This window comes from Mustela erminea, chromosome 1, assembly GCF_009829155.1.
Source record: "Mustela erminea isolate mMusErm1 chromosome 1, mMusErm1.Pri, whole genome shotgun sequence".
In the NCBI taxonomy this organism is placed as follows: Eukaryota; Metazoa; Chordata; class Mammalia; order Carnivora; family Mustelidae; genus Mustela; species Mustela erminea.
Genome location: NC_045614.1, coordinates 171,789,251 through 171,810,465, shown reverse-complemented (window position 1 = coordinate 171,810,465; position 21,215 = coordinate 171,789,251). Strand labels below are relative to the sequence as shown.

At 37.6% G+C, this 21,215-nt stretch overlaps 2 protein-coding genes across 44 annotated transcripts in view; one reads left to right on the top strand and one right to left on the bottom strand.

The window, feature by feature from the left end:
- Window positions 1–21,215, top strand: part of TFG (trafficking from ER to golgi regulator) — an 84,520-nt gene that overhangs the window by 29,708 nt on the left and 33,597 nt on the right. For 2 of the 8 annotated variants that reach the window (XM_032350864.1, XM_032350855.1), the window contains exons 8-9: window positions 1,964–2,004; window positions 2,777–2,880. The exons of 2 other annotated variants lie outside the window; for them this stretch is intronic. In XM_032350864.1, coding sequence (XP_032206755.1) covers window positions 1,964–1,998 — 35 coding nt within the window. In that variant the 3' untranslated portion in view covers window positions 1,999–2,004; window positions 2,777–2,880. Of the gene's footprint in view, window positions 1–1,963; window positions 2,005–2,776; window positions 3,592–21,215 lie in introns of those variants that run through there. 4 more of the 8 variants (XM_032350824.1, XM_032350802.1, XM_032350812.1 and 1 more) reach the window with 2 other exon arrangements.
- The window catches only part of ABI3BP (ABI family member 3 binding protein), a 256,296-nt gene continuing 238,998 nt past the window's right edge, over window positions 3,918–21,215 (bottom strand). For all 36 annotated transcript variants that reach the window (XM_032350780.1, XM_032350494.1, XM_032350563.1 and 33 more), the window contains 5 exons: window positions 9,338–9,417; window positions 8,568–8,597; window positions 7,732–7,893; window positions 6,354–6,476; window positions 3,918–5,133 (listed from right to left, as the gene is read on the bottom strand). In XM_032350780.1, coding sequence (XP_032206671.1) covers window positions 5,018–5,133; window positions 6,354–6,476; window positions 7,732–7,893; window positions 8,568–8,597; window positions 9,338–9,417 — 511 coding nt within the window. In that variant the 3' untranslated portion in view covers window positions 3,918–5,017. The remainder of the gene's footprint in view (window positions 5,134–6,353; window positions 6,477–7,731; window positions 7,894–8,567; window positions 8,598–9,337; window positions 9,418–21,215) is intronic.

Genomic DNA, 21,215 nt, shown 5'->3' with positions numbered 1-21,215 from the left:
ATAAATCAGATCACTTGATACTTGTTGTATCAGAGAGGGAGTTCATGTTTAACTCATGTTTTACAGCCAAAGATTTAAGTATCAAAAGTTCATATAATTAAAAATAATTTATCTAAGTTGAATCTTGCCTAAAATTCTGTCTTACAGAGTTTTATAGTTCAACGAGAGCAGGAATTAGCAAACTATAGTCATGGACCAAATATGGCATGTCACCAGTTTTTGTGAATTCAGTTTTACTGGAACACATCTACACCTGTTCATTTCTGTGCTGTCTGTTGCTCTGTCGTGGCAGAGCTGAGTAGTTGCAGCTGAGACTGTGTGGCCCACAAAACCTAGAATATTTACTCTCAGGCTGTCCAAAAAAAGTGTCATGACTTCTGCACAAGTCCATAAAATTACATCTTTAATTGAAGTTTGGACATGTTTTAGCGCATGTAGCAGTTTTCATATGGATTGTATTTGCTATAGAATGATTTAACCTATAGCTGTTAGTTTTTAATTATGTAAAATAGGTGGGATGAATTTAAGCTTGGATTATGATATTAGGATTATTTTAGGTTTGCAGTCCTTTAAAGTCAGAGTGTTATAAATTATAAAATTTGTAGAAATAATAGATATCAGAGCTGAAAGACTTAGTCATCATTCTAATCCAGGGGATTTCAACTCCCTCTGTGCTTCAGAATCACCTGGAGAGCTTTTTTTGAAAGTTCAAGGTGCCTAGGCGCTACTCCCAGACATTTTGTTTCAATTGGTTAGGAATGGGACTGGGGCTTTGATATTTTAAAAGCATTGTAGGTCATTCTAAAGTGTAGGCAGGGTTGAGAACTTTTAGTACTTGTCTAGCCCACTCATTTTAAAAATGAGGCAGTTGTAACGGGTTCAGAAAGGTTGTGACACATGAAGGACATGCAGCCATTCAGTGGGGGAGCTCAGAGTCGGTGTATTTGACTTTGCTCTTAATTAATATCATTCTGCATTGTCCAGCCTAGGGCAGTGGTAGCAGACTTACCTGCCATAAAAGGCTACATAGTAAGTATTTTAGACTTTGTGGATCATCTGGTCCCTTGTCCTACACTATTCATTAATTTTTTTAAAAAATCACATAATTTCCATTTCTTGAGATTTTTGTTGTTCTTCAAAGTTGTTTTTCAAGGGAGAGGGTGGGGCTGTACACATAATAGAAGCACTGCCACATTATGATCAAAGAGTAGTAGGTTGCTAATGAAATGGCATTAGGCCCGTAGGAGTTATTCCCTCTGTTGAGAAATAATTAAGGATTTGGTTGTCCCAGCCTCAGTTAAAAAGCTAGTCTGGATTTTAGCTGCCAGGATGAAATGGCAGCAGTATTTTGCTCAGAGTCTTAATTTGTATAGACATTTTCAGTGTAAAAGCTGAGTTGTTTTGTTTCTTCAAAAACTTACAGTTAAAAAAATGAAGCAAATAAATTTTATGTAGAGGATAGGAGAAGTTGTATGACATTCAAGATTTTATCATGAATTGACTTCAGTATTTGGATGCTACCGTAAGTAAAATGCCTTAGATGCTTGATTTACTTATTAAAAGTTAAGCTTGTTCTTAATGATTTTAGTCAGCGTCTTCACTCGAGTAAAATTTAGTTTTCAAATCATCATCTTTGTATTTCTGATCCCATTAGTCCTATTAACTTGAATTTGATTGGGAGATGTGGAAATAGTCAACTAAATACTCTGCTTGGAGAGACTGTAAGTGGTGGTGGTAACATTGGACCATTTTTGACACTGTTGGTTTGGCAGTTTCCCTCTGCTTTTCCAGTTTTACTCATGGACTATGTCAGAAAGGTTTCTTTCATGAGTAAATTTTGAACCCAGGTTCAAGGTGAGTTCAGAATATACTCAAATTCATTCAATCCTTTTTTTTTAATTTAAATGCAGGGTTGTACATATTTTAATTATTTTCTTATGTATCTGGTATTTAATGCTGACAGGATTCCAGTCATTGGAGAGGTTTCATTGCAAGTAGCTGCAGGTGTGTTTCATGGTAGAGATAAAAGATTTTAGTGAAGCAGACTTGTTCTTAAAAAAAATTAAAAAAAAAAATCCTAGTAAATAATGCATATAGATGTTGATATTGTGGGGCAATATCATGTGCTTTTTATGTGTTATGCTGTTACTACTAAGTCATAATTCTGAGTTATAAAGGCAAAACATCAGATACCAAATCTAAAAGAATTTAAGGATTGTGAAAGTGGGTACATAATGTTCATTCTTAAATGGCTTGGTTTTTATAGAGTGAGTGAACCTAAAAGCATCTCATTAGCACAATAAGATGTATTTGTAGTATCATTGCTTCATTTAAAAATATTCATTGTCTCAATGTGTTTTTACTTGGTACAGCTGTTAAGTAGGCCTCCCCTCTACACCAGGTTAATGACTAGCTTTACATTAATTCCTGCATTTATCATTTGAGCATCTATTCTACAGTAGGAATTATGGTAGAACAGGTATTTGCTCTTAGGGATTATGTAGTCTAGAAACATTTGTAATGAAGAAATATATAGTGGTTTCAATTTAGATTAGAGGGTTTAAAAATTGTTTAGAAATAACCTTTTTTTGATACTACTTGGTTTTGAAGTAATATTATATGATGGACTATATATTACCCTACTTGTTCTATGAATACTTAGGAATGAGTTTAAATTTCTCATCTTTTTTGGTCCATAACAGTAAGACTAATTCTCTGGAAAACCTTTCACCAAAAGAAAAATAAGATCTATATGTACTTTATTTTGCCTTTTCAGCAGGCTATAGTCAGCAGACTGGACCCCAACAACCTCAGCAGTTCCAGGGATATGGCCAGCAACCAGCTTCCCAGGCACCGGCTCCTGCCTTTGCTGGCCAACCTCAGCAGCTGCCTGCTCAACCAGCACAGCAGTACCAGGCGAGCAGTTACCCTTCACAAACGTACACTACCCAAACTTCTCAGCCTACCAATTACACTGTGGCCCCTGCCTCACAACCTGGAATGGCTCCAAGCCAACCCGGGGCCTATCAACCGAGACCAGGTTTTACTCCACCTCCTGGAAGTACTATGACTCCACCTCCCAGTGGGCCTAACCCTTATGCACGCACCCGCCCGCCCTTTGGTCAGGGCTATACCCAACCTGGACCTGGTTATCGATAGAGAGGCTCAGCTACATGGGTGACTGTAGCTGCTAGCTATTTGCCTCCCAAAAGACTCCAATACTACTATTTTAATTTGTATTGAAGTTCAGAAATTTAAAAAGCAGAGCATTTTTTATGGTATCATTGTTGCTGTTAATTGAAAGTATAATTTGCTGGAATACAAAAAGACCAAAATGAAAAATTTTTTTCTTCCCTTGCTTAAAAGTGTAGCAGCTGCCTAGTTATTTTGGAACACTACTCTGATGTGTGTAAAATGATTGACTTTCTAGCTTGCCTTGTCTGGAGGATATTAAAACGCTAGGTTGAAGTTTAGCCATCTTAACTTGGCTTTTTATTAACATGATGTACTAAAATAGACCCCTTTGAGAAGACAACTAGGTATTATGTATAAAATGTAACATTAATAGGTTAATAAAGATAATTGAATCCAGTAGTGGTCTTGTATATGTTAATGACTAAATTCCATGAGAAAAAGAAGAAATAGAAATTCTTTTTGCTGTTTGGTCTCAGAATGAAGTATAGGCATTTTAACTTAAAAGAGTTTTCTGTTCTAAGAAATTCTGTCCTGCCTTTGAAAGAAATGCATTTAATAATCATTGGTTTGAAACAATGAAACTTCTTTGAAATAGATTTCAGAGGGAGACAAATTAACATTACATATAAACACAACACTTACAAGGGGGTTTTGCGTAGATCCTGAATAACTGTGAGATGTTCCTTATAGAGATGAATCATTCAGAAATGAAGAACTCAGTCTTAAAAAAACTACATCTCTTTATTGCAGAGTTTATACTTGCTTGAAAAATACAAAATGTAGCATTGATAAACTTGAAGCATGTTGAAGGGTAAGCAGAGGAAAGGTCCTTTCAGAAAGAGGGCAACAATGCAGCATTCCCATGTCCCTCCCCAAATGAAGGACTTTTTTTTTTTTTTTAAATTTTCATTACAGGTTGAGTTAGACAAAATTACGAAAACATTCTCCGATACATTCATTCCTAGAGGTCTAAAAACAGGAGCACCTGTAAAATGTAGGGGTATTTGTGCTCAAACTTCACATTCAGTCTCTACGTATAGCTTCATTAGAATTCTATTAACAGTATGAAGACAAATCCCTGGTTAAAGGGTAGTTTGACAAAGTACATTCAGACATTGTAGCATATTTATGGGTAGAGAAAGAACAAAGTGTGTATTTTGAAATTGAACAGATCAGGTATTCTCTTCGGTTTGCAGCTGAAATCAAATATAATGATTCAAGCAGGCTTTTTAGTAATTTGCACAGATTTAAAGAAATGTATATTGGCATGAATGGTTAACTATTGAAATGCTTCAGAAAAGCTATTTAGTTATTGCTAAAAATTTAAAGTTTAAATAAACATGAATATTAGGACCTTTATTCCCCCCAGATGCAAATGCTCAAGATAATTTGATCTAATAAGTTAAACCAAGTTGAGATTTATGGCATTAACTCACCAGTAAGAAGAATACACTTGAATAAAAGGAAATATTTTTTTAAAAAGTATATTAGTTTTTGATGTTAAATTTGTTATAAAAGTATCTCAAAACATCATTACAACAGAGTGATAAATAATATACAAATGATCTCTTAAAATACCATGAGTAGGGAGCCAGCTTCCCTAAAAATGTTATTCTGTTAATGTCAATATCTTGTTTTCTTAAAATGATTTTGTAAAACCTGATAAATATTCTCAGCAATATTTCTAATAAACATCTACTATTGCTATTAAACTTTAATACATAGTAAACATAACAGCTTTAAATGAATGTGACAAATACTGTTTCCAATTATTTTTTTCCCATGATAAAACAGAAGGCACTTTTGATTCTGATTGTAGCATCTACCATTTTCCAGGAATTGTGGTCCCACATTCATACCACTGGACATAATTGATTTGGGTGTGACCACCTATTTCTCCAAATTGGACAGGTTCCTGGCGAACTGCTCTGAAATAGCCTAAGAAGGAAAATAATTTATTTTAATAGCTGCTATATTTTTGCCCACACCACTCACAGATGGAAGGGTGTCCTTGTATGACTGAATGTTACTGTAGGTGAAGTGAAGTATTTTAGAAAATGGAGAATACCAAACAGAGAGCCTGGTGTCTCCCTGAGGTTTTACTGGCTAGCTAAACATGAGGGGTGCCTGAAACTCCTCTGACCTGTGCCTTAACGAGGTGGAATGAGCTGGTTGGTAGCATCTGGGAGACAAAGCTGAAAAGGGGCAGGAGTCAGGGTCGGGAGCTGGTTTGTGTTTTGAGTGTGATTGAGCACGTTCGGTATCTACACTGTGTGGACTAGTCATGGTCTATGAAGAACTGACCAAGTAAAGGGCTAGTTACTACAATGGCAGGAATGCTAAATTTCTGATAATTAAACTTAGGTGAAATCTTCCTTCAAGGACTCTACAATAAATGATTTAAATTTTTGCTACAGATGTAAAATGTTTTGGCAGTGTACACAATTTACAGTATATTTTATATCCAATGCCTGAGTGGCAGCACTTTCAACTTTCTGTTAATTGGGTTCACAGATATAAACACCAACCATAATAAAAGGGGACTTAAGTGCTCTGTAACAAAACATGTTGCTGAAAAGACTAGTCAAATAATGCAGAAACCTCTCAGTGATTGCTGAGTAACATGGACATTTAATTTATTCTCTCCTGCCCTGCCTGGCTAAGGATTAAATTTTCAGTATTTTTTAAATCCTCATGGAGCAGCTTAGTGCTAATATGTCTTTAGCAAGTTACAGTGGTTATTCATTACTCACCAGAATTGTTTGACTTTAATTATATTCATGTGGCAAATAATAAGGGAATTAAAAAATGGCTATGTGCTCTGTGTACGTATAAGGTAATACAGGAGTGATTTAAGGTTGGGAAACACTACTCTTCTATAGCTGTTTTTGCAAAGTGAAGTTTTCTTGAAATGGAATGTCTGTAGAGGTCTGTGGAATTTCTCTAACTCTAAGGAATCAAGTCTTAAGGACTGGTAGGAAAGTTGAGAAACTTCTATTAAGGTCTTACATGAAGTTTTTTTTTTTTTTTTCCTAGTCAGATAATTAGACCAGTAGTACTATAGAATTATTTTTAAAGTGATTGTTTTCCTTAGCTTGAATTCTTTCTGTGTTAATTTGAAAAATCCCCTTGCTTAGGAGGAGGCTCAGAAAACATACCTTCTTTGGTGGGTAACTGGTCAGAACTGAGTTGCTGTCCTGTGCGTCCATCTAAAAACGAGTCCACAAACTGGCAGTGGTCTTCTCCATGGCCTCTCTGATCGCCTATGTTATAAAATTTTCCTAAGGAGCGAGAAATTATAAAGCATTGTGAAGTGTTACTATCTTTGATAGAGGATAATTCTGAAATATTCCAGTTTTTTCTGATAGTCTTTTCTATTTTTACTTTTTCCCCCCTTCACCCTAGTTGAGCCCACCAGTGTCTCTTGACTGAACACTGGAAGTCTTCAGCTGCCACCACTGCTTTTACTCCTTTCTCTCTGTCTTACTCCCTTATCCCTCCACTCCTCCCAAAGATCAGACATCTTTTTAAAATGCAGCTCAGATGTTACTCTTCATAAATCCCCCCCTGCACACTCCTAGTATATTCAAAAGAAATCCCCAAATCCTTACCTGGTGTTAAAGTCCCACAGGATTCTACACCTGTCTGCCTGGCTGCCCCTCTTCTTCCGAAGCCTCAGCCACACCGGTGGCCCTGGCCAGGCATGTTCCAGCAGGGCCATTGCTTTTTCTCCTCTCTACCTCTAGTCCTTCATCCCTAGAGTTTTGCTGGGGTGGTTCCTTCTCATCGTTTTCTACTTAGCATAAACCTTAGCTTTTCAGAGAGGCCATTCTAACTAAAGAAGCTTCCACTCAAACATTTTCTTTCACCCTTTTAAATTTTTCTTCAGAGCACTGCATGCAATTTTTATTTACATATCTGTGGTCTATCCCTACTAAATTAGAAGCTGTGTACCACTTTGTCCTTAGCACCTAGAAAAACTCTGAACAAAGTAGCTATTTGCTGAATGACTGACCAAATGTCTACCTTTCCATGTTGTCACCAGCCTTGTTTAAATTTTTTTTTCTTTTTTTAAAAAAATTTTTGTTGTGTGAATACAGAAGAGAAAATAACATCACCACTGAGTCTGGAGCAAGGAGTTATCACCCTCTTTGTCAGGTGTTTCAATCTTGTCTCTGGCAGACTTAAATCTTAAGTATGCCCTATTCCTTCCATGGTGACTGTTACATACACTCATTTTATCATCAGTGGGCTCTCTGTGCCTGGTGGCTGTGACACAGTGAGCTTCAGTGTGGCAAGTGTTTCACATGCAAGTTTGCCCAGACGATTTTCATTTTCACACTGCATTTTCATTATTTACATTCTAATCTCATGCCTCTAATCCCAGGCTGAGTATTCCAGTAACATGTTGCTCAAAATTTTAGAACAGTTTCTATCACACCTTGGTGTGGGGAGCCATCCGTAGGAAAGGCCAGGTTACAGAATGCTGTGAAGCATTCCCTGAAGGCTTGAAACAGAGCCGGTAGCCTTGCTTACCTGTGAGGGAGTCACTCAGATAAATCTTGTAGCGGAGAGAGTTGCACAGCTGCACCCCTACAAACTTCTTATACCACGTCCGTTTGACATACTGTTTGCCCTTACATTCTGAGTAAGAGTCTGAGTTAAAGGGTCTTTCAGTCCAGATGGCATCTCTTCCTGCTGCATAAGGAAAACACATGCCTTGAGTTTAGCATTTAGGTGCTGAAGAGCTAAATATTTTTAGCTAAAAAATACTAAATATTTTTTAAAAAGTCATTTGCAAAGTTCATTGTCAGCCTGCTGATAACCTGGTTTTCTCCAATGCTAAATATTGGACCCAAAATAATGTATTGAGTTTAAACATATAAACTCCCACCGAAGTTCCTGTCAGTAGTGAGATAAGCGGTATGTTTAGGTTTCAAGTAACCTGTGCAGGGCTACATGTGGACAGCATTCCCTTGGGGGCAAATTTAGGTTGTTGTGTTTTGTTTTGTTTTTGGGAGGGGGGGTTGTTTGTTTTTGGTAGCATAGTATATAATTTAAACAGATGCTTTAATGTGACTTGTCATTAAAAGTGGAAATGAGGAGGTTATATCTTGACTTGCATAACTGAAATTTCGAGCTGCCCTGGCACATGAATGAAAGAAAGCAAGTTTCAAAATACATGACTTGTTCCCCACAAACATTACAGGTTCTCAGTGTGAGGGAGTGTTCTAGGTTAGCATTCCCACCTGACTGATAGTTTAAGACAAAGTGGACTAAAATGAAATCATGACTAAAATGCCGCCATGCTTGTTTAGTTGAATCAGTTTAGAAAAGCATGTAGTTACGTTCACACGGAGACAGGTACTTACCAGAAACTGGCTCGCTCACTCTTGGGTCCGCTGAAGAGAAATAGCAAACATAAGAGTCAGCCATTACATTAGGTAAGTAAGTCCCAGTGTGCCAGCAGCACCGTGAAGAAGTTGGATGCTGACAGTTAAGTCTGACTTGAAAAATGGTACACTCTTGCTAAAGACTAAAGTGTGTTTTGTTTTAGAGTTATTTTCCATTGAACAGTCTCCTGCCAGGTACTCAGCTGTATCTTTTGGAATCTTTGTTGCTCTTCAAGCTCTCACTCCATTTTAAAGCTTCCTCTTTCAGATTCAGACAGAAACTATTGATGATAAAGTCACCGGAATGCCATGAAGTGCAGTTGGTGTAAAAATGACACTACTAATGCTATGAGTACAGATGTATCTTTTAAAGAAATTGGAGTATAGAAGGTCAGAAATTTTCACAGCTGTTGATCAAAAAACCATCAAATGAATTCCTGGATGTACTATGACTGTGTCTGATATTTTGATTCTGGCCATTGATTCTAAGCATACAGAGAGAGTATTCATTCACTAGTTTTTTGATACATTTTTTATCTTTTAAACTGGTATGTCTTTTTTTTTCTGACATCAAAATAAGTGAGAAAAGATGTATGTAATGTCTCCTTACGGCTCTTTTTTATCAATCTGCTTTCTCAAAATTAAATACTTTATACACTGTTCATTTAGCTGTGTTTCAGAGAAGCTCCTTAGGCAAAACACTGTGGCCTGGTAATATCCTGGATGGGCTTTACTGTTGATGTGATTACCTGATTCAGTGCTGAATGCCACCGTGTTGCTGGGGGGGCCTTCTCCAAGTGGGTTTTTGGGTTTCACCTGGAATTCATAGCTGTGTAGGAGAGAAATTTTAAAAAAAAAAATTGTAATACATTCTTCAGGGGTAGGAAACAATCTTTCTTTGTTATATTGAAATCCTTGATTCTATTTTGAAATCATGAGGCGGTGAGTACACATATATTTGAGAAGCAGCATGGGGAAATAAACTCTACTTATCAAACACCTTGTCTGATGTTTTGTGAAAGGATTAAGTTAATAAAAAAAAAATTGGTGTTTTTAAAAAGACAGCTAGCTAGTAGAAACAACTAGGCAAGTTGGTAAGGAACACAAAGGGAAGAGGTATATGGTGAATCCAGGCTCATTCCAGCAACCAGGAGTCTCCTTCAAATGTTTTTGCGACTGCGCTACTTAATGGAAAGGTTGGCTTTTATTTCTTCTTAACCCAACCCTGGACACGGCCTCAGACTTAGGCAATGTTTCACCTTGTGGGGCTTGAACTATGTATGTCAGAATCACATGATAGAGGGGCATTTGAGAAAGTTTGTTTAAAACACAGATTTCTTGCTTCATCTTGGCTGCAGAATGAATTTTTTGAGGGGGTCTAAGTAGGAATTTGTAAAAAGTTCCCAAGGTGTGAATCCTATACCCATGGACATTTGAGACCTACTGGACGAAGCTAGGGGAATAGGTACTTGTGAAAGTATTTCTATGCAAGGATTTCCCGTTTCTGTCTCCTGGAACTCCGGTGTTCTGTGGATCACAGGAATCCATACCTCCAGAAGAGGGAAATGCTAATATGACCATGAAAGAGCATGGACACAAGTACTGACTTTTCTTCTATACAAATCAGATTCATATAGGCTAGGCCTTAACTCTTTACATTAAAAAACAAAACACAAAATTTACCTAGATGCCCTGGTGTTCTAAGTATGTTTGATCCTAAGAATTATGCATTAACTTGCTATGCGATATTTAACACACTGCATTCATAGAATAGTTAGAACAAATCCTTTTAAGAAATTAAAGCAGTAAAGCTGTTTGCTGTTTGCCTGAAACGAAGCATTCTTTCCAAAAGCAGACTTAGCAGGAAAATAATTTTGAGTCTAAAACCAGCTTGAGTCAGCTGATAGCATTTTGAATCTCAAATTTGTATAAGACTTTTGGGAGATGATTCCTATTTTTGAGAAGTTTATAATTGAATTAGAATGCAGAACACACAAAAGATGGAAATACATTTTATAAATGAGTGAAAAACAGAAGGATGACAGCTCTACTTGATACAGAAGATACTAAGTGGAGAAGTAACAGAACTTTCTGGAGCTCCAGGAAATCAGATTCTTGACTACTGAGGCACTGCATTATAATACAGCTAAAATCTATAAATGACAGATTCTAGCATTACAACAACAGCAATCACTTTTTGAGTGTTATATATCAAAACACATTAATTGTACATATATAAAGTAACAACATACAAACACTACAAGATCAGTATTACCCTATTTTTCAGTTAAGAACAATGAGATTCTTAATCATTGTGCTATTACCATCTGTTTTTACAAATTGCAATGAGGATTAAAACTTCCAGGGTTTTTAGTGAGAGACTACATATCAAAGCATTTTATAAACTTAATCAACTGATACAAGGTACCATTATCATTTGCAATAAGAATGCCAATATAAAACCATGTCACTCATTTAAATAAATGGCATGTATATAAGATGTTGCTTGGGCATGGAACATTTTTTAAAGATTGAATTCTTGCTCAGAGACCTGAAGACCTTAAAACACACACACACACACACACACACCCCCTATTATGGTGAATGGAAACTGGAAAAAAGAAATAACGAGCATCTGGACCTTGATTTAAGTGGGCAATGCATTCCACATTCCAAGCCATTGCCAAAAACCCTGTGCTTTTGCCAAGTCTGATTGCCGGAACCATCTCCATGTCTTTTTATTTCACAGTTATTTACACTGCAGTTCCATTTGTAGCATGCTGCAGATGTTCATAAGCTACTTTCTCTGTTTCTTGCCAACACTTTATGATACTTAACAAGTTTTGAAGAAATCATTTAAAATTAATTAACAGGAGAACTTAAGAGGCATATATTTTTGGGTGTTCAAACCCTATACGAAAAAAATATTTGAAGTGGCAAAATCTTTCTCAGGTAGCACATTCTATCACGAAATTTATGACACTCTAGGTCTAAGAGTAATGTTTCAGAAGATACTGATTTCACGTAGGGAATGAGCATGCTATTAAAAATTTTCATAAAAGACATTGTTTTTGAAAGAATAAAACATTTAATAGTTTGGAAGATCGAGTTAAAATGTTACAAATACAAGGACAAAAACTCAGATGAAAAGTGAGCAAAAATAAGGAAATCTGATTTTTCTAGGGATTGTAACACCTAACTAGTAGATTCCAGAAGAGAGAGGAGGTGAAAAGGGTGCACAATTATCCTAGAAAGTAAATAATTTCTCAGAGCTGAGAGACATGGGCTTCCAGATTTAAAAGCTCTATACTCTCAGCAAAAGTTAAAAAAAGAAAAGAGACTAACCAAAGCAGACAAGTTGAAAAATTTTAGATCACTGGGCTAGAGACAAGATCTTAAATGTTTCTGAGAAGAAAACAGGTCCCATTCAAAGGATCCAGACTCAGAATAGCATTTGACCTCTTAGCAATGGAAGTCAGAAAACTATGTAACAGAGGCACCCTGGGTGGCACAGTTAGGTAAGCATCTGACTCTTGATTTCAGCTCAGGTCATGATCTCAGGGTTGTGAGATCAAGCCCCATGTTAGGCTTTGCTGTCAGTGTGGAATCTTCTTGTTCCTCTCCCTCTGCTCCTCCCCTTTGCTTTCCCCTCTCTATCTCTAAAATAAAGAAAATAATTAAAACAATGGAACAATGCCTTCAAAAGTCTTCTCTTCATTCTAAAGTCTGTCCGCCTAAACAACGCCACCAGTAAAAGAAAGGCTATTTCCAGACATAGAAGAACTCAAAAACATCCTCTTCCATAATCATCTATACTAAAGATCTATTTCTCGGGGCACCTGGGTGGCTCAGTGGGTTAAGCTGCTGCCTTCGGCTCGGGTTATGATCTCGGGGTTCTGGGATCGAGTCCCGCATCGGGCTCTCTGCTCAGCAGGGAGCCTGCTTCCCTCTCTCTCTCTCTGCTTGCCTCTCCATCTACTTGTGATCTCTCTCTGTCAAATAAATAAATAAAAAATCTTAAAAAAAAAAAAGATCTATTTCTCAAGGAATGCCACAAAGGAAGGGAGTAAAAGAAGACAAAGGATATAAATGAAAAGGATGTAGGAGATGGGGACAAAACGATGGTGAGGGATTCTAGGAGATATGGAACACAAATACATGGAACGAAGAAATGAAGTATTTTGCATTTTTGAGAAATGGTCTGTCTAGAAATACGGATTTAATTAACAGAAGAAATAGTGCAAGCAATTGAACATGGAGGAGAGCTGACTAAGATGGGGAAATAGGCTCCTGATCCTCTCCTCCCACAGGCACATCATATGTACAGCTGCACATGGAGGGGTTCTCTCTGAAAGATCCAGAAACTAGCCCAGCAGCTCATACACCCCGGGTAAATGAAAGAACACCCACATTGAAATGGGTAGGAAAGGCTGAGACACACTCTTGCCATAAACCCTGCTCCTGGCATAGTGTCCTCTAATTGGCAGCAAATCCCCAACTCCCAGCTTCTCCATGAGGAGCATAGGGTATGGACATCACAGCTAATACCCCAACTTTTAAGACTCCCACCTGAGGGATGAGGCCCATAAACACCTACTTCTAAAAGCCAATAGGGCTTCCAGTCACAAGTCCCTCGGACCTGTAGCCAAGAAGCAGTTCTTAACCACCTAACCTCCCAGGGCTCAGCACAGAGGGAATAGGCAAAACCACCCTATACCAGTATTCCCCAAGAGGTTTATTTTCATACTTTAAAAACCTGCTATCTGATGAACATAGGGTAGGGAAGGAAAAATAAGATAAAAACCACAAAAGACTCTTAACTAGAGGGAACAAACTGAAGGTTCCCGGAGGAGAGAGGGGTGAGGGGATGGGGTAATTGGGTGATAGTTGGACATTAAGAGTGCGCTTGAGGGACATCTGGGAGGCTCAGTTGGTTAAGCCACTGCCTTCGGCTTAGGTCACGATCCCAGGGTCCTGGGATCGAGTCCTGCTTCAGGCTCCTTGCTCAGCAGGGAGTCTGCTTCTCTCTGCCTCTGCCTGCCACTCTCCCTGCTTGTGCTCTCTCTCTCTCTCTCTGTCCCTGGCAAATAAATAAAATCTTCTTTTTAAAAAAAAAGGGCACTTGATGTAATGAGCACTGGGGGTAATATGCCACTGATGAATCACTAAATTCTACTTCTGAAACTAATAATACACTTTATGTTAACTAAGTTGTATTTAAAAAGTTTTTTAAAAAAAACCCCTGCTATCTGAGGGTGAAGCTTCCAACTATGGCACATATGTATTTGCTGGCTGCAATCCTAACCAGAAGCCGGGAAACTGTTGGCACTTTCCTTGTCCCCTCCCTCCAGCCTGCTGCAACAGTACAGCTAAGTCAACAGCATCTCCCTGGAAGGAGTGTACAAATATCTGGCACCTTAGCTTTTGTAGCTGCTATTCAAGGGATGTCCCCACTTGCTTGGCTCTGCGAACTGATTGGGTTTGCATTCTTAAGTCCCATAATACTGTAGCACACAAAGCATTTTTTTTTTTTAAACAGTTACAGGAGCTCTCCTGCTGGCTATATCCTGGGCCCAGCACAGAGGGAGCAGGCAAAAATGCCCATCTTCCAGGGTGTCTCTGGTGGGGGATTAAGTACATAGTATCCTAGCTGCGGAGGGTCCAGTTTATAATTAGGCTGCGTCCAGGTGCTGATTACAAGTCTCTCCTTTGGGACGCTGATGGATCCCCTCAGGGATGGAGCCACTAATAACAAAGCAGGTGTTCTGGACAAGCTCAGAGGTTTGAGGGACAGCTAGGACCTTGGGGTGGACTGATTCAAGAGATTCATTTCCTACACAGGACCATTCTGTCATGACTGGGAGAGGTGGCTGTTTTAGCTAATGTGCAGAAATGAACAAAGAAGGAAATTGAAGAAACAGAAGACTATGCTCCACACAAAACAAGGAAAATCTACAGGAACAGATCTCAATGGAATAGATAGTGATTTACCTGCGAATTAAAAGTAATAGTTGTAAAGATGCTTACCAAGGTCAAGAGGCAAATTCCTGAACAAAGCAAGAATTTCAATGAAGAGAGACTATTTAAAAAGTACCAAACAGGGGCACCTGAGTGGCTCAGTGGGCTAAGCCTCTGCCTTCGGCCCAGGTCATGATCCCAGGGTCCTGGGATCAAGCCCCCCATCGGGCTCCCTGCTCTGTGGGGAGCCTGCTTCTCCCTCTCTCTCTGCCTGCTACTCCCCCTGCTTGTGCTCTCTCTCTCTCTGTCAAATAAATAAATAAAATCTTTTAAAAAAAGTAAAATAAAAAGTACCAAACAAATCACTTAGCTAAAGATACAATAATTGAACTGAAAAATCCATTAGAGGAAGTTCAAGAGCAGACTAGATGACCTGTACCAAAGGGTCAGCAAACCTGAAGACAGGCTAGAGGAGTTCATCCAATCCGAGGAGCCAAAAGATAAAAAAGTGAAAATAGCTAAGAGACATACCAGACACCATCAAGCAGACCAAGATATGCATTATAGGGCCCTGTCCAAGAAGGAGGATCGAGAGAGAAAGGGGCAGAAAGCTAATGTAAAGAAATACTGGCTAAAATCTTCCTTAACCTGGAGAAAGAAACAGACATTCATTGCCAAGAAGTCCAAGGAGTTCCATTTGGAGAATTGAAAGATATCCACACTGAGACATGCTATAATTAAACTGCCAAAAGTTCAAGACAAGGAGAGAATCTAAAAGAAGCAAGAGGAAAGAACCTTGTTTCATACAGAGGAAGTTCCATAATATTATCAGCAGATTTTTCAGCAGAAACATTCAGGCCAGAAGAGAGTGGATCTGACATATTCAATATGTTGAAGTTAAAACAAACAAACAAACAAACAAAAAACTACCCAGCAAAATTGTCCTTCAGAATTGAAGGAGAGGGAGAGTTCCCCAAACAAAAGTTGCGAATTCATCCCCACTACACTGACCTTACAAGGAAGGTTAGAGAGTCCTGGCTGAAATAGAGGATGCCCATTAGTCACAAGAAAACATAGAAAAGTATAAAACTCACCAGTAAAGATAAATACATAGTTATATTCAGAACATTCTAATGTAATCATAGTCGGGCAAATAACTTACAACTCTAATGTGAAGGTTAAAAGAGGAGAGTATTAAAAATAATGATGTTACAATTTGTTAAGGATTACAATGTAAAAAAAGTAAGTTGTGATAGCAAAAGCAATGTTGAGGGGAGAGTGTAAAGGTGTAGAGCTTTTGTATGCGTTTGAAGTTAAATTATTACTAGCTTAAAATAGACTGTCATAAATGGTCTGTGTAAGCCTCACGTTAACAAAAGCAGTTTCCCATGGTAGATACATAGAAGATAAAGAGAAAGCAATCAAGTAAACTTCTACAAGCAATCATCAAATCACACGGAAAGAGGAAATAAAGGAACAAAAGAATTATAACCGAAAAACAATGAACAAAATAGCCACAGTAAGTCCAAACCTACCAATAATTACTTCAAATGTCAATAGACAAAATTCTCCATTCCAAGTACAGAGAGTGGCTCAAAGAAAAAAACAAACAAAAAAACAAGAACCAAGTAAATAAGAGTAAATAAGAGACTCACTTCAGCTATAATGACACATATAGACTGAAAGTGAAGGGGTGGAAAAAGATATACCATTCAGATGGAGAGCAAAGAAAGTGGGGTACCATTCAGACAAAATATAGTGAAACATTGGACTTAAAATGACACCTTGGACTAGAAAGATCTAACAGACATTTACAGAACATTCCATTGGAATACATATTCTTAAGCACACATGTAACATTGGATCATATTTTAGGCCACAAATGAAGTCTTGAAAAACTAAAGAAAACTGAAATCATATCAATGTTTTTTTCTAATCATGGTCAGAAACTAGAAATCACTTAGATGAAGAAAACTGGAAAAGTCACAAATATGTGGAGTTTAAACAATATGCTCCTGAACAACCAATGGATCCAAGAAGAAATCAAAAGAGTAGTCAAAAATATCTTGAGTCAAATGAAAATGGAAATACAACATATGAAAACTTACAAGATACAGCAAAAGCAATTAAAAAAGGGAAATATATAATGATGAATACCTACATTAAGACACCAAATAAACAACCTAACTTTACAGCTCAAAGAACTACAAAAAGAACAAAGTAAGCCCAAAGTTGGCAGAAGAGAGGAAATAACAAAGATCAGAATAGAAATAAATGAAATAGAGACCAGAAAAACAATAAAAAAGATCAATGAAACTAAGAGCTGGTTTTTTAAAAGATAAACAAAATTGATGAAACTTCAGTTAAGAAAAAAGAAGACTAAATAAAATCTGAAATGAGAGAGAAGACATTACAACTGATTCCCCCCAAATAAGAGGCTACTATAACAGATTATACTGTAACAAATTGTGTAATTTAGAAAAAAAATGGATACATTCCTAGAAACAAAAAACTTACCAAGACTGAACGATAAACAGATAACCTGAACAGAACATGAACAAGTGGGATTCAGTCCAGGGATACAAAGGTGGTTAAACAACCACAAATCAGTCAATGTGATGTATACCACTCAATAAGGTGAGGGATAATCCATATAAAGCCAGTAGATGTAGAAAAGCATTAGATGAAAATCAACACACTTTCACGACAAAAACTCTCAAAAAAGTGGTATAGAGGGAACACATCTCAACATAATTAAGACCATAAATGACAAGCCCATAGCTAACATCAGACCCAAGAGTGAAATGCTGAAACCTTTCCCTCTCAGTCAGGAACAAGACCAGGATGCCGCCTCTTGCCACTTTCATTTGACATAATACTGGAAATCCTAGCCAGAGCAATTGGGGGTGGGGGCGGTGGGAAGCAAGTACTGGCATCCAAATCAGAAAGGAAGAAGTACAACTATCTCTATTTGTGGATGACGTGGTTTTATATATAGAAAACCCTAAAGATTCTACCAAAATACTGTTAGAATAAACAAATTTGGTCAAGTTGCAGGATACACAATCAGTATACAAAAATCAGTTGTGTTTTAATATACCGACAATGAACTTTCAAAAAGAGAAATGAAGAAGACAATCCCATTTCTAATAGCATCAAAAAGAATAAAATAGGAGTAAATTTATCTAAGAAGGTAAAAGATTTGTACACTGAAAACCGTAAGAAAAAAGAAAGGAACTGAGGAAAACATAAATTCACGGAAAGACATCCCATGTTAATGGATTAGAAGAATTAATGTTAAAATTTCCCTACTAGCCAAAGCATTCTATAGATTCAATGCAATTGCTATCAAAATTCAATGGCATTTTTCACAAAAATACAACAATGAATCCTGTAGTTTGTATGGAATCACAGAAGACCCAGAATGGCCCAGGTCATTTTGAGGAAGAATGGAGCTGACGGCCTCATGGTCCTGGATTCCCAGCTATATTACAAAGTTTTAGTCATCAAAAATAGTATGGTATTGGTATAAAAAACAGATACGTAAATCAATGGAACATAATAGAGAACACAGAAATAAACTCACCCCTACACAGTGAATTTATGACAAAGGAGACAAGAATATACAATTGGGGAAAAAGATAGTCTGTCTTTTCAAATAACTGGTGTTGGGAAAACTGGACAGCTACATGCAAGAGAATGAAACTGGACCACTATTTTACACCATACACAAAATTAACTCAAGATGGATTAAACACTTGACTCTAAGATCTGCAACCAGAAAACCTATGGAAGAAAACCTAGGGGGTAATCTCCTTGACATCAGACTTGGCAATGATTTTTTTTTTTAATTTGATACCAAAAGTAAAGGCAACAGAAGCTAAGAGACATGAGACTACATAAAACTAAGAGCCTTCTGCACAGCAAAGGAAACCATCAACACAAAGAAAAGGCAACCTATAGAATGGGAGAAAATATTTGTAAAACATGTATGTGATAAGGGGCTAATAAAATATAAAGGGAACATATGCAACTCAATAACAGAAAAATAACTGAATTAAAAACTTGGCAAAGGTTAAAATAGAACTGCCCTATGACCCAGCAATTGCGCTACTGGGTATTTACCCTAAAGATACAAACGTGGTGATCCAAAGGGGCACGTGCACCCGAATGTTTACAGCAGCAATGTCCACAATAGCCAAACTATGGAAAGAACCTAGATGTCCATCAACAGATGAATGGATCAAGAAGATGTGGTATATATACACAATGGAATACTATGCAGCCATCAAAAGAAATGAAATCTTGCCATTTGCGACAACATGGATGGAACTAGAGCATATCATGCTTAGCGAAATAATTCAAGCAGAGAAAGACAACTATCATATGATCTCCCTGATATGAGGAAGTGGTGATGCAACATGGGGGCTTAAGTGGGTAGGAGAAGAATCAATGAAACAAGATGGGATTGGGAGGGAGACAAACCATAAGTGACTCTTAATCTTACAAAACAAACTGAGGGTTGCTGGGGGGAGGGGGGTTGGGGGAAGGGGGGGTGGGGTTATGGACATTGGGGAGGGTATGTGCTTTGGTGAGTGCTGTGAAGTGTGTAAACCTGGCGATTCACAGACCTGTACCCCTGGGGATAAAAATACATGTTAATTAAAAAAAAAAAAAAAACTTGGCGAAGGACCTAAATAGGCAATTTTTTCTGAAGAAGATATACAGATGGCCAACCGGTATGAAAAAGTGCTCAACATTACTAGCTGTCCGGGAGATGCAAATCAAAAGCACAGTGAATTATCATCTCACACCTGTTAGGATGTCTAGTTACAAAAAGACAAACGGTAAAGAACACGTGCTGGTGAGGATGTGGAGTAATGGGAACCCTTGCATGGTATCCCTGATATGCTGAATCTCAAAAAAGTCAGACTCACAGAAAGAGTAGGAAAGTGGTTGCCAGGGATTGGGGGAAACAAATCTTGGCAAAGGGTACAAATTTTCAGTTACAAGATGTGTAAGATCTGAGGATCTAATGTAGAATACGGTAACTATCATTGATAACAGTGTATTGTATGATTGAAATGTGCTAAGACTAGACTTTAAATGTTGTCACCCTCAACCTCTAAATAGGTTAATATACAAGGTGATGGTTGTGTTAGTTAACCCGATTGTGGGGGGAGGAAATAATTTCCTAATGTTTATCAAATCATCAAATTGTATGTACTTAAAATACCTTACAGTTTGGTCAATTTTCCCATAATAAAGCTGAAAAAAAAAGAAAATTGTTGCTTCTGAGGAGTAGAATTTAGGAAGAGTAATGAAGAGCTTTGTAGCATTTGACTTTTAAAACCATATACATATATTTCAGATAAAAATGAAAATTTAATTTGTGGCACCTTGGTGGCTCAGTCAATTAAGCGTCTGACTCTGATTTCCACTCAGGTCATGATCTCAGGGATGTGAGGTCAGGCTCTGCACTAAGCATGGAGTCTGCTTAAGATTCTCCCTCTCCCTCTCTCCCTGCCCTTCTCCTCTCTTACACTCACTCTGTCTCTAAAAAAAAAAAAAAAAAAAATTTAAAAAGCCATTTATAAGGCCTGTGTCATCAAAACCAGTATCTAAATGGAGTACAGTCCAGATGATGACTGTAGTCAAGCCTCTGTCTCTCCAAGGACAAGCCAAGTGAGTAACAAACACCACTGGCAGAATGCCATGCCAGGTTCTGCCCCGGTGGGAATAGATCCAAACAAAACCAGTCTTCCTGAGCCTCCCTCTCAGAAGGCAGCAAGGTGCTGTGGCTAAGGTCCTGGGCTGTGGAACCACAAAGACTTGGGTTCACAGCTCACTGATATGTGACTTTAAGGTACGTTCCTTAAACTCTGTGAATCTCAATTTTTTCCTACATAAAAAGGAGGATGATGTTATTTAAGGGTATAAAAGCACCTTTTGAGTTTTTTGTGAAGAAATAACATATATAAAAGCAAGGTGTCTGGTACATAGTAAGTGATTATAAATATTCTCTAGTATAATTTTTAAAGGTGATTTTATTATCAGGGAACTTGACAAACACTGCCATAGAATTCTCAAGGCAGAACTCTTCTTTATGTACATACTCACGTTTGAGATTGTGAAGTTTACAATAAGGGTATAGCTATGGGGTTATTGGGAAGAATAAAAATTCAGCAGATGAATCTTTCTGCCTGCCATCAAAATATCTCCATATTTTGGCTGGCTAAGAGGCTGAGAAAAAACAATAATGAAAAGTTTTAGGAGTTCAATAAAGAGTCTAGAAAGTGCTAAAACATTATTCTAGAGGAGTGGGTAATAGAGGGTAGCGTTCAAGAACAACTGTGAAAATCAACATAAGATTTAAATACCAACTCATAGAAAAGTGAAAAACTAGGGTGTCAAACAGTAGGATCTATAGTTTATGGGCAAAACTGTCAGAGATAGGGATACTCCAAACTGTAGGATCTAATCTGAGCTAACCTTCGAGTTTGGTTAGGATAGACCATTTTTTCTGTCATGTGCTGCCTTCCCTCCCTTTGTTTCTATAAAACATTCCCTCTAATTTGCTTATAATAGAGCTAAACTATAGTTTTCATTATTTGTGAACTTTTTACTTATATATTCCCATTGATTAAAAAGTTGATTTCCACTATAGCA